The sequence below is a fragment of the Branchiostoma floridae genome, chromosome 15 (genome assembly GCF_000003815.2).
Source record: "Branchiostoma floridae strain S238N-H82 chromosome 15, Bfl_VNyyK, whole genome shotgun sequence".
Taxonomy (NCBI): Eukaryota; Metazoa; Chordata; class Leptocardii; order Amphioxiformes; family Branchiostomatidae; genus Branchiostoma; species Branchiostoma floridae.
In genome coordinates, this window is record NC_049993.1 from 18,455,319 (window position 1) to 18,468,209 (window position 12,891).

The 12,891-nt window shown below is 41.9% G+C and overlaps 1 protein-coding gene and 2 long non-coding RNA genes across 4 annotated transcripts; all 3 read left to right on the forward strand.

Moving 5' to 3' along the window:
* The first annotated feature begins 81 nt into the window (after nt 1–81).
* Nucleotides 82–1,854, forward strand: LOC118432455. Its single transcript, XR_004833085.1, has 3 exons — nt 82–842; nt 1,190–1,561; nt 1,757–1,854. It is a non-coding gene; the product is annotated as an uncharacterized LOC118432455 (long non-coding RNA).
* A 370-nt stretch (nt 1,855–2,224) lies between these two features.
* On the forward strand, nt 2,225–4,547 carry LOC118432111. Of its 2 annotated transcripts, none has more exons than XR_004833041.1 (3): nt 2,225–2,303; nt 2,622–3,952; nt 4,296–4,547. It is a non-coding gene; the product is annotated as an uncharacterized LOC118432111 (long non-coding RNA). The 2 variants fall into 2 exon arrangements; XR_004833042.1 differs by lacking the exon at nt 2,225–2,303 and having other exon boundaries at nt 2,448–3,078; nt 3,310–3,952.
* Nucleotides 4,548–4,773: 226 nt separating this feature from the next.
* On the forward strand, nt 4,774–6,528 carry LOC118431611 (polycystin-2-like). The gene is made up of 3 exons (XM_035842853.1): nt 4,774–4,915; nt 5,041–5,265; nt 5,705–6,528. The coding sequence occupies exons 1-3, from the start codon at nt 4,774–4,776 to the stop codon at nt 6,526–6,528; spliced, it is 1,191 nt and encodes a 396-aa protein (XP_035698746.1).
* Nucleotides 6,529–12,891: the final 6,363 nt, after the last annotated feature.

The window sequence follows — 12,891 nt, forward strand, 5'->3', positions numbered from 1 at the left end:
ACTGGTTACAATTTTCGTCTTTTCGTCACTTGAGATTCAGATCTGTTAATCTTTTCCCCTTCGCAGGTTTCTGGACAGGCTCATTGTGGACGATCTACTGCTTAATGAGCAGCACTATTTCCTCTGCAACAGGTAGGCATCGCCACTGGTAAGATTCTGGGAGATGATTTCAAACAATCCAAGCCATTGAAAGTGGTTGAACGGACTTCAAGTTTGAATCAATGATTGTGAACTCCACCAGAATTAATAATCAACATTGTGAAGTGCATCTTGTTCATCTCCCATAGGTGGTTGGCCTTTGATGAGGATGATGAACAGATTGAGCGCGTGCTGCCTGCAGCTAAGGACGAGCAGCTGGTGGCCTTCGGCACTTTGTTCGCAGATAGAACTACCAAGTAAGTCTTCACGTGTTCTATGACGATCATCGTGAATTCGATCATTACCATGTTGTTCTGTGTAAAGTGGTACATCTAGTAACTAAATACATACTTTGTTTCATAGCTTCAGTTTCAGTTTGTCGTAAGTCTAAACTTCCGAATTAAGTGTCAGTCAATTGATTGATTGAATGGTTGGCTGATTGGTTTGCTGATTGGTCGATTGATTGATTGATTGATTGATTGCACCACAGGGACCTGCGAGACGGACACATCTGGTACTCTGTGTACGGCCGCCCTGCCAGCAGCCCCTTCACCCGCACCCAGCGGGTCTCCTGCTGCCTGTCCATCATCATGTGCACCATGCTGGCAAACATCATGTTCTTCGGCCGAGGAGACGACTTCGACCCGCCGGAACCCGTCACGATCTTCGGGTTTGATGTGCAGATCCCCATTTCATGGCCTCAGGTACAAATATGGAAAAAACAAATCCGTGCTGTATTCCTCGTTAACCTGGCGAAATATAAAATATAAGCTGCAACTTTTGATGTGTAAAATAAAGCAAAACTTAAAGCACTGTAGCATAGACCACAAGGTGCTAAAGGTCAGATGCTAGAGGCACAGAAACGTAAAAATATAAAGTAACATCAGGTAGTGAAGCCCCTTGGGGCCGGTTTCTGGTCTAGACACGTAGGCGGAATAGACAAGGAAGGAATGGCTGCTTTGGTATGGAATTTCCATGATAAATTTAGGATTCCTAAAAGATAAACTTGAAGTTCCTAAAATATCTACTGTGATGTTTCCCATCTAAACAGATCCTGATCGGTCTCCAAAGCGCCGCGGTGGTGTTTCCCATCAACGCCATCATCATTTGGATATTCCGGAACGTTAAACAACGTCAAGTTAAAAAAGGTAGGATAAAAGAATTATCATGGAGAAGCTTTCTTAAGTACATCTTTTTTCCCTTACATTTCACCATTATCGTTTACTAAAAAAGTAGATACGGTACCATTTTTAATTATTATCATCATTTACGTTTAGAAACTTCTACCGACAACCGTCCCGTCAAGAACGACAAAGTTGTCACTACGAAACGGCCTTCTGGAAAACACAACATTCCAACTTCCACGACACTGTCAAGCATTGACATATACCTAATGAATGCCCCGCCCTCATTGCCAGAACAGGTATGTTCTCTAGTAGTTGCCTTTTTGTTCCGAAAGTCAGTTTTCTCGTTCTCCAAAGCGAGCGTCCATTGTTGATTCTTCTTTAGATTCTTCATCTTTGAATAACAGTGAATTAGACTGAAAGATATTGTGTCCTTTCAATACCGGAGGCCAGTTGGTGCTATTAGCGTATCCTCATTTTTATCACCGTTCTAGGTTCGTCGAAATTCTGCAGAACAGGCCAGGCGAGATGACGTCATTGAAATGACTTCCCCAGGACAGCTCAAGTCTCAAGGTAAATTCTACAGGCGAATGAACAAACTTACACAATGTGCTTGTATTACCTAGAGAACATGTAGATTATTTATAATTAATGTATGAGTTATTTTGTTGTAATGTATGAGTTCTTCGTTGGCATAAAATCACCAGTTCTTCGTGGGCATAAAATCACCACATTGAATAAAACTCCTAACAGGCAGTTACCGTGCAAAGACAGGAACGACCGAACGAGATATTTAGGTGTACAATTGACCAAAAAGACTTTCGCGTGTGAAAGGTGACATTGTGTGAACCATTAGTATGTTGTCAGATGTGTCTTTTCCCATCTATTCCCCACTTATACTTGGGGAATATCGAATACCAATAATATAAGAACTTTCTGTCATGTCGTTAACAATTCCAGAGGTAAATGAGAAGTACGCTGTACTGGATGATCCCGAGAACGCCACACGCGGGCTGCTGCCGTGGTGGTTTGCTTATATTGGTAAATAACACTTGTGACACTTATTTATGTTTTATACTATGTTTTATACTATAGATCACAGAAATCTAACGATAACTTAAGGGAGTTTACAAAGAGTTTGAGCCAATGATATATTATGCATGGCAATGCAACGCGCTGCCTGGAACCAGTTTTATCTTTCAGTTAATCAAGAATTACCTTAAAGATCTTTTGGGTTGATCCAATCTGCCACAATCCAGTCAGAATAACCATACCAACTGTATTTCTTAAGCAATACACGATCCTATACTGCAGCCACTTCTAATCATAACCTCTAATGTTTCCCCACCACCTCCCCAGGCTTCATCCTGGTGTTCGTCACCACCAACACCGCCGCGTTCTTCGTCATGCTGTACACGTTTGAGTTCGGGCGGGAGAAGACAGAAGCCTGGCTGCTCATCTTCCTGACGTCATTCCTCTCCGACCTCATCCTCCTCCAGCCTTTCAAGATCCTCGCCATGGCGGCGCTATTCGCCGTGTTTTTCAAGGTGCTGTCATATTACTCATTTATATGTAATGCCTGTCATGTAACCTGCTGTTCGTCATATTTTCAAGGTCTTTCCTTTCACCTTTACTCACAATCCCAACCGAAAATCAACAAAGGCAAGCAAAAATCGAAAGAAACTAGTCCCACATTGAATCCAAGCTTCTCGTATTCCTTACGTTGTTTTTCTTGTTACAGAAAGCTAACAAAGAAGGCGAAGTTAAGAGATCTGATGTAAGGAAATATGAGGAGATGGTTGCAGGCCAAAAGCAGGTAATGTGAGCATGACTTGTTAACATATGAAGATCGTCACTTGTTCAATTTCAAACCCTAAGCCTCTCACTTCGTAGACATAAAAAATGTGTTATCCAGTGGCTTAATACTTTGTATAATCTTTCTGCAATAAGAACAAGGAATTCATAGATGGAAAGCAGTAAAAAAATTAGATCAAGGATTTTATTACGATTAGCCTCGGATGTTCCATGACTGTATGATCCATTAAAGAGTCCACCTGTCCCGGCACCACACGACTCCCCGGACCTAGCTGAGGCCCGCAGGATTGCCGTCCGGCGGAGGAAGCTGAGGAACATTCTGAAGGAAGTGGCTGTTTACGCCCTTTTCCTGGCCGTGGTCATGCTGGCTGCGTACGGACAGAAGAATCACCTGACCTTTCATATGTCCAACGAGGTTCAGCGACTCGTTGTTCACAACGAGGAAATGTCATTCGAGGAAGTAAGTGAAATGTGAAAATGTTATTTTATCTATAAGTATAAATGCAGCAAACCCTTGTGCTCTCCATGAGAGATATCTAATATCTTGTGAAGCTATCCGAGGGAAAATGTTTGCTATACAAGTACTAATGTGTTTTTTCAGAAGCTGAATTACTTTTATCAAATCGATGAGCAATATACCAATGATGATGTAGATATAGATTGACCAGAATGTTTCTCTACTTCGTTAAATGGCGTTTAAGCACCACTCTAACTGTTTTCCTCACCATGTCAGGTGGCTGATGGAGATTCCTACTGGACCTGGCTGGAAGATGCCGCCATTCCAGTTCTTTACCCAGACGCCACTCCAGCCGTCCCGGACCTGCCTGTCTATCGTGTAGGGCCGATCCGGCTCCGCCAGGCTAGAGTCAAGCTGGGTAGGTTACATTTCTGCTGTTCTTATACGAAAGTGTTTCGTCAAATGGCCAAGTGACTAGGTTAGCGAACAGGAGATTGACAGGTCATGAGTTCGATTCCTAACTAGACGTTGTGTCCTTAGGTAAGACCATTAAAACTACTTTCCTGGTGTAAAGAGGTACCTGACTTTGTCAGTGAGGCAAAAGGAGGTTAAAGGTGATGGATGAGCTCCTCCTTCCAATAATGATGCTTCAATGCAGAATGAACACAGAATTTCAGAATGTAACGAGTTTTAAAAGTATTCTTCGGCTCTTGTCGTCTCGTGAGACGGTCGACAGTCATATAATGTACATTGTTCTCCAGGTCCTGCCTGCCTGACGACAGTGTCACCAGGAAACCAGACATCCGGGTGCGACAGACGTTATGACTACCTCAGTCAGGACGAAGGGCAGTACGGAGAAGGCTGGTTGCCGCTGCCCACAGTCAACATCACCGCTTTCAACGGGACCAACGGCACCGCAGAGACAGCAGAGCAGAACGGCACAAGTCCGTGGAGGTACCGGTCGTCTGACGATCTACAAGGTAGTCGTCCAACTAATCTCGCTATCTTTTTCCCAAAGACCTGCATGGAATTAAGACATTCTACTTTTTAATCAACAATGCTACATAAGATTCAGTGTAATGTACTGACATTTGCCAATAGATAGATAATTATGCTATTGATGTAAAGCATTGTGTTTTTCATATGCCCTCGCTTTATGATTATAAAAAAGTACCAACGTAGACCTGTGGCTTTGTGGGGATTTGCACAAATGCTTAATTTTGCCAGCTAGTCACTCAGATGAAACAATTTTTCCATAAAACAGAACTGCCATATGCGGGAGACCACGCCGTGTATTTCGGTGGAGGCTACGTAGCCGACACGTCCGACAACGCGTCACGGACAATCGGACATTTGAAGAACCATGGCTGGATCGACAGAGGTATAGAGTTATTTATTTGGCAATTTATTAATTTCTCAATACCATATGATATGATATCATTAGAGACCAACTATAACGGTTCCGTAACCCTGTCATCTCTTATTGCCACGTTTTCTTTTGTTCAGCAACCCGAGCTGTCTTCACCGACGTGACCCTGTACTCGCCCGACTCCAACCTGTTCTCCATCGTGACCCTGCTGGTGGAGTTCACGGCTATCGGGGCCGGCTTCCCCCGCTGGGAGGTCCACACGGTCCGCCTCTACCGCTTCCACGGCGGCTGGGAGGTCTGGATGGCGCTCCTCTACATTTCTGCGCTCGCCGTGTTCACTTTGGTCTTTGCAATCAAAGAAGGTTGATATTTCTTCAGCAATGCTTTTTAAAGATTATCGAGAACCGTAAATGAGAGTTTCTTTCTGTCCTGAGTCTCCTGACCTTGGTTGGTAACTCTGGAACCTTTAGGCATGGCTATTTCTTGTTTCTGTTGAACCCCATGCACGTTAAAGAACCCCCACACGTGCGATGGTGCGGTGTGCGATGGAGCAAACCATTCTGTCCGGAGTTGGTGATTCACTTCAAATCACCCGGATGGAGGCCTGGCGAACCTTCATACCGTATCAGCCACACTGTGATTTACATCATTCACCCGTACGGGAGACTTGGCGCATCCCCGTCTCGTATTCAGCTGAAAGAAAGGGCATGCCATTACCGTAAGGGGCGTTACAAACCCAACAGTGCTGTAATACACCGTATGACTATGACTGACTGTTTCTATTGGGTTTGTGTCTTGCAGGACGGAAGGCCTACAACAGCGGAGCCCTGTACATCATGGACTTCTGGAACTGGGTGGAACTGATCATCATCCTGCAGGCCCTGGCGGGAGTCGCCACCTTCTTCTACTCTGAAGCCATTCTGGAAGACGTAGCCAGTAAAATGGAAAATAACACAGCGGCGAGCTTTGGTGAGAACTCTGGTCTCTCGGGACGGTTCGTGAACTACAGACGCGCGGCCGTCTGGGACCAGGTCTACACTTACGTCATCGCCACCTTGCTGTGCAGCGTCACTCTCAAGATGACGCACCTGCTGCGCTTCAACCATCGCGCGTCTCTCCTCATCCACACCCTCAAGCGCAGCGTCGGGCCGCTCTCAGGCTTTTCCGCCATGTTCTTCCTCTACTTCTTCGCCTTCGCCATTCTGCTCCATCTGACGTTTGGTCTGCGCATGCTCTCCTACAGTTCCTTTGCTCGGACATTCGAGGCGATGGTGACCATCATAGCTGGTGACATCAACTATGAAGAAATCTCTACTACTTCTGGCAATCTGGGAACTTTCATTCTGTTTCTGTTTGTTTTCGTCTTTAACATCTGTCTGATTGGTTTCTTTGTGGCCATCATTGACGAGTCGTATCATAGCGCAAAGGACGATGGACAGTTGGAGAAAACTGACTACGATCTTAAAGGGTTTTTCAAATATCAACTGCAAAAACTGAAGCCAAAGAAGAAGGCAAGAGATGATGATTCTGACAACACATCCATATCCGGGCCTGGTCATGATGAGTTCAAAGTAAACGTGATGAAGAGGCTGAGTACAGTTTTTGAAGACTTAGATGAACGGTAGAACGGTTGAGTTGATCGAAACTAACGGATAAAGTCACATTCTTTTGCTGTTTTTTTTCCCTCCTGTAACTGTGTAGCTTAGCCTTCTCTTAAACCCCCATTTCCCTTGGCGGCGCTTCGATGGCTAGTTTGCCTCGCTAAGAGAGCGCCGCAACGCCAGAAAAAGCTACTCTTGTGGAATGTCTCCAGTGACCCCGGCCAACGCGCTCTAATTGCGACGAAAAACTCAAATGCCAGCAATTTTCCATGCACTATTAAAGATTAGAAAGGTTACTCACTGAATTTTCAAAGATAAAGAGCTAACCCTTAACGTTTTGTGTGTTTTTCTTATCTTGAAAATGATGCTTGTACGTCTTACATAATATTTATTCTTAAAGTATAAAGTCAAGGCTGTAAACAAATCCAGTTTCAGTCGTAAGTTCTCAGGTTGTCTTGCTGTTGTTTGTTTCAAACCCGTAATGTATGCAAGTTGTTTACCGTAAATTTCTATATCAATCATCATGCCACGTTATTAGTGTAAATCATCGAACACTGAAACACTTAGATCTGTCGAAAATAGAACTTTAATTATCTAAATGTACTGATAAACAACAATAAAACATAATGTTGTCATATCATATCGATATTTATATACGTCATGACCGTTAGCCTTCGAAGCTAACATGCAGAACTATAGAACAACATTTACGTTAAGGTGGAAAACTTTTATTTCAATGCAAGAGATTTAGTGAGATATAGTTTGATCGCTTATAAGATTAGAATTGAACTTTACTTATACTGAGTATATTTTTCATTTTCATTGAATTTATTTATTTGTTTATTTCTGTCATATTTATCCAGGGTGATCCAACTCAGGGGTTAACACTGCTTTCCAGTGGATCCATGCATTGCATAAATTGAAACATGAACGTATGCATGGTGACATACAAACAGAAAATTACAAAATAAATTAAATGAATAAATAGTAATGAAACTGATGTACACAATAATCATAACAAATAAATGGTACTAACGATAACAATAGTTTACAAATAATAATAATGGTAATGAATTATTAAAACAAATAATGATAAAATAATAATGGTAATGAATTATTAAAACAAATAATGATAAAATAAATTCTATCATAGTCGTCAATAATTAATTTCATTGTACATTTTTATGTTTGAAGAATCTAAATTAAACAAACTAAATAAATACTGTGAATGACCCATTGTCTATATTGTCCATATGGAACATTACGGTTCTCGGGCTATCAATGCCCCAAATTGAAAACAAGACTTTGCATATCTCATTTTTATGCCTTTTCTAAGAATATCATCTTAGTCGTTGTCATCTATGAATAAAAAACATCTTTATCTGATTTAGTGGACTGCACTTGCTTCAAACCATCATGAATTGCACTGACCAGCACAGCTCTTTTTCATGAACCATGGTATTTGGACTGGGAATTCAACGTCCTCAAAGTGGAGTATGGAGTCTTCTCCAACTCATACATCTTTTCTCTCCATTTGGTCCTTCCCTGAGATACATGTATACGTGTGTGCATGGATGCCGTGTCTACAGTGGTAGGGCTACACGTGAATACTCAAGCACGTGGGCTGACGTACGACACACGCATATACTGTCCTTGGCCTGACAAGACACCTGCAGAGACACTAAGTTTTAGTAGACCTTTGTTCCTAATACAGTCCTGGAGATATTGGTGAAAATGTCTTCGTAGATCTTCAGCCAATCTATTATTGTTTCCGACCATGAAATTTACCAGAACTCAATGTTAGGTGTCATCGTGGAAAACTTTCTTGCCAATTTTTGTGTGTATCTAAATGCGGCATCAAGGTCGTCATGTTGTCTTGTAGCATGTTCCTGTATTAAAGATAGCTTATGAAATATTTAGGGTTGGTTATTTTTGCAAATTACCCACAGCTATACAAAGGAAGCAGAGGCGTGGAAGCAATAGGGATGCTTCTATATTGTGTGTCCACTTTTGCTCTCACTAAAAGCTGCGGCACGTTCCCCTTTCCACTAGGACGGCGCTCTCGCCGCGTTCTCTCTGCGACCTAAAATTTGGCATATCTCTCAATGAATTGTATAGAAAAGAAACGAATCTTTCTATAGTTTGTGTCTTCTCGGTCACACTTTTAAGTTTTGTATGATATACCCAGTGTGAAAGCTAAGGTTACCCATATCCCATAGCTATTTAGGTCACAAGGAGAGCGCAGCGCGATCGCGTCTAGCGGAAAGAGGGTCTTATTGGCGTCGCTACCTGCTAGGGATTTGACAGAACGCTCAACGAAATTCATCGATAAAACAAAAATCGAAATTTACTAGTCCGATTCTTGTACGTTTTGCTAGATATTACCGTTACAAAGTCATGCGGGACACAAATCAAATTAAGCACGCGGCGACGCCGTCGATGTGCCTCAGCTTCAGTAAGATACCTGTCCTGTGTCGGTGTGCGATCATCACGACAAGAGAATCCTCTCTTTAGCACAATTTAACAATATTAGCCTGCGGACAAAAATGGAAGACCTACGTTTGGGAAATACATACACCTAAATGTTAAAGTGCCGACGTTAGATTTCCCCTCAGTGATACGGGTGGTTCAACGGTATTTAAAGAAGAAGAAGAAGATCTACATGGCCGACAATTTTGCCCATATCTGCTATACATATTATAGTTAGATAGGAATGATGGTGACCGCATCAAGGAAATGATTGTAACATACATAAAGATAAACGTAGATGGTTTTATACTCATATTTGCACTTGTTCCACTTCTATTTGGGCCCGGCTGTATTCAGCCAGTGTAATTACGAAGCTTCACACGTGACTGCACAAACACAGAACCTAACCAAGGACGTTTGTCTATTCGTGTTTACAGAACCATTCTCTACAGTGTCCTTGTCTTTTACAGAACAGTGTCGAGGATAACTTGAAGCTAATCTTGCCATGTTAGCTGAAGGTGTACGAAGCGCCGACGATCGCACTCTTCAGTACTTCATTGACCTGATTATCAAACTTGAATCTCTTTCTTGAAAACATGCGGAATCGTACATTTAGACATGTATGATTTAATGACATACTGAATTACAGCTGTAAACATTACGTACAACCCATTAAGCAACAAAAGAGAAGAAATGGAGTTTTGATGATTAACTCTGGCATATCTGCGGAAAGTCGGCGAGATTGATAGAAAATTCATGTCGAGTGTTTCCTTTGTATTGGAACAAAGCCTAAACTTTACAACTCTTTCATATGTTTCATGAATTTCTGTCCGTGCTACAAAAATGAAAACATTTCTACGGATTTTTACATCAACTCGCTTCACTGAACACAAGAGCGAACGGAGACCTTTCCGTGATGGAAGCTGTGGCAATGACAAGTTGTTGCTGATAGGAACATGGTCCACGCAAGAAGTGAAACTATTTGTATGTGCAAGCAGTTGTGCGGTTTTAGGACGCTTTAGGGTGTGTTTTATTGGACACAGTTGGACACTATTTTCCTAAAGATGCTGCAAACAATGTAGCAATGACGCACAGACCTAAATATTTCATAAGCTAGCTTCAATACAACAACATGCTGAAAGACAACATGACGACCTTGATGCTGCATTAAGATACACACAAAATTGGATTGGCCAAAAAGTTTTCCACAATGACACCTCACATTGGGTTCTGGTAAATTTCATGGTCGGAAACAATTATGGATTGGCTGAAGATCTACGAAGAAATTTTCACCAATATCTCCAGTACTGCATTAAGAACAAAGGTGGTCTACTAAAACATTTGAGTATTCTGCAGGTGTCTTGTCAGGCCAAGGATAGGATATGCGTGTGTCACTCAACTATCAACCAGATGCCAGACTGGCTGAGTTGCAATGTGAAAACCTACTATCATGGAAGCTCATCTGTGTTTGTGTCATTCATAGTGCAATGCTAAACTCTCTTCCAACACAAAGCTATATGTAAACTGTATCTCTGTTATATACTTTGTCTGACCCTTGTCTCTTCCCTCATGACCTTTCATGAATAAATAAAGGTTCAAAGAAACAAACAAAATATACAGATCCAAATTTCGAACACCACTGTCTCCTTCTTCAGGATCAATACTGATGACCAATCACATACTGTTGGTGACCGCACGCATTTATACTGCCACATATCTCATTTTCACGTGCCCTGGCGAAAGTGATCGTCAAACGTAAAAGTACAAACATAGAGCCTGACCAAGGACGTTTATCTATTCATGTTTACCTGTCCTTGGCCTGACAAGACACTCATCTTTCACAGAACAGTGCCAACGTGGATAAGCTAACATTTTCAGGTTAGCTGAAATTTCTATAAACTTAAAGATAGTTTTTCTTTCAGTACTTTGTTGATATGATAATCAGACGTTAATGTTATTCTTAAATCATGCGGATCGTACATACATATATATATATAGACGTATAAATGTGAAAATTAGATACAGCCCATTTAGTAACAACAATATACATGAAGTGGAGTTTTGATGATCAACTCTTCCTTATATGACCAAGGTCAGCGAGATAGACCGAAAAGTCATGTTGAGTGTTTTCTTTGCGTTGAACCAAGCTTAAACTTTACAACTCCTGCCTATGTTTCATGAATTTGATAACGTGATACAAAAAGAAAAACATCTCTACGGATCATGACATCTGCCAACCCACTTCAACTCGCTTCGCTGCACACAGGAAGAGAAGGGGCCTAGTCATGGTGGACGTCCGGCAATGACAGTTTGTTGCTGATAGGAATATGGTCTACACAAGAAGTGAAGCTATTTCTATGTTCAAGCAGTTATGAGGTTTTAGGATGCCTTTGGATGTGTTTTTACTGGTCATTTAAATGTCGTTTCTCCTGTGTTATTTTTTCGTCTTTGTGGTCGACGGTCTGGTTTGGGGACTTGCTGCCTCGGTGCACAGTTGGCAAGGACACTATGTTGCCGAAGACGTTGCAAACAATCCACTAATGACGCTGTTTAACTTTCAAGGATGCCAGGCTGGCTGAGTTGCCGCCAGCAACAAAGCGTTGTTAACCACAGCCAGTTAAACTGCCACATAACTCCTTTTCATGTGCCGTAGTCACAGTGATACTCACACGTGAATGCACAAACACACAAGACCTAACAAAACACCTTGGGATGATATGTTTCTGACGTCGGTTTTATGATTTATTGAAACTCTCAATAGAAGATAAAGCACCAGGCACACGCCTCAAACTATCATACTGTATGTGTCATTTGCGGGAGAACATTTGAGCAGTGAAGGAGCGCCATGGCGGTTTCCTTATTGGTCGTTCTTCTGGCAACCTGTGTCATGTACATGGATTCGAGTGAATCAGTCAACCTTGGTAAGCTAACTGTGCACTTAGGCGAATGGTTGAAATCGTAATCGAAGCCAAGTAAACATGTTTTGTTATTTTACGAGGCTGCGTTTTTCTGGGGACAAAGGATCTGGTATACGGCTTGACAGATAAGTTACGGTGTGTTTTAGTGGACACTTCATTTTTTCTGTTAATGTCGCGCTAAGTACGTTTTGTGGATGACTTCCTCGGCAGACTCCAAATTTGATGCGAGAGCGAGAGAAAAAAACAGCAAGAAAAAAACAAGGGGGAATTGTTTTTAAAGTAGAGTAATTGAAGCAACAAAACATGGTATTGCAGCAAAGAAATGTTTTAGTTCTGTATTCAAGAAGTACTGGAATTGATACTAGTGTGACTCTATCCTTGTATGTCTTATATTACCAGCTACACTCTGCAGAGTACCACGCGGGGGGTAACTGATTCTATTTCTAAACTCATGGCCATCTTAAGTTAATAGTACCATATAACTATGCTCATCGGCAACTAACTAGTGCCACTTCGACAACTGCATTCGCTGCTACGTCATTGTGGTCACTTCTACAACTGCAATCAATGATAGAGCTGCCACACTGGTATGGCTTACCACTACCGAAATAGTTTTACCTCATGACATGACATGACATGACATGACATATCTTCCCATTTTCTGTATTTTCTTGTCATGTTGGCAATCACCGACGGGGAACGATACAAATCAGACCAGACGGAAATCAATCTGCGTGGAAATGTCCATAAAATCGACATATTTAGCGAAATGCTACCTTGAAAAATTCAACCCAAATGATTCTTTAGATTCTTTACCACACTGCCTGTATCGGCATTGCACCCACTGTAGGGCTTAAGACTAAACAAAACTTTGAAATTATAGGAACGCATCTTTGACGATAACTTTGTGTTGTCTTCTTATACCCCCCTCACATTAGGCGAAAATCGATCGGACGACGAGTCTGCGAGCTCTAAATTACGAGGAGGCATTAATCTAGAC

What these genes read in the sequence shown, in the direction of transcription:
- LOC118431611 (XM_035842853.1), top strand. Translation starts at nt 4,774, where the DNA reads ATGAAACAATTTTTCCATAAAACAGAACTGCCATATGCGGGAGACCAC. An exon ending in CCATGGCTGGATCGACAGAG is followed by an intron (nt 4,916 to 5,040) that starts GTATAGAGTTAT and finishes TCTTTTGTTCAG; the next exon opens with CAACCCGAGCTGTCTTCACC. An exon ending in GGTCTTTGCAATCAAAGAAG is followed by an intron (nt 5,266 to 5,704) that starts GTTGATATTTCT and finishes TGTGTCTTGCAG; the next exon opens with GACGGAAGGCCTACAACAGC.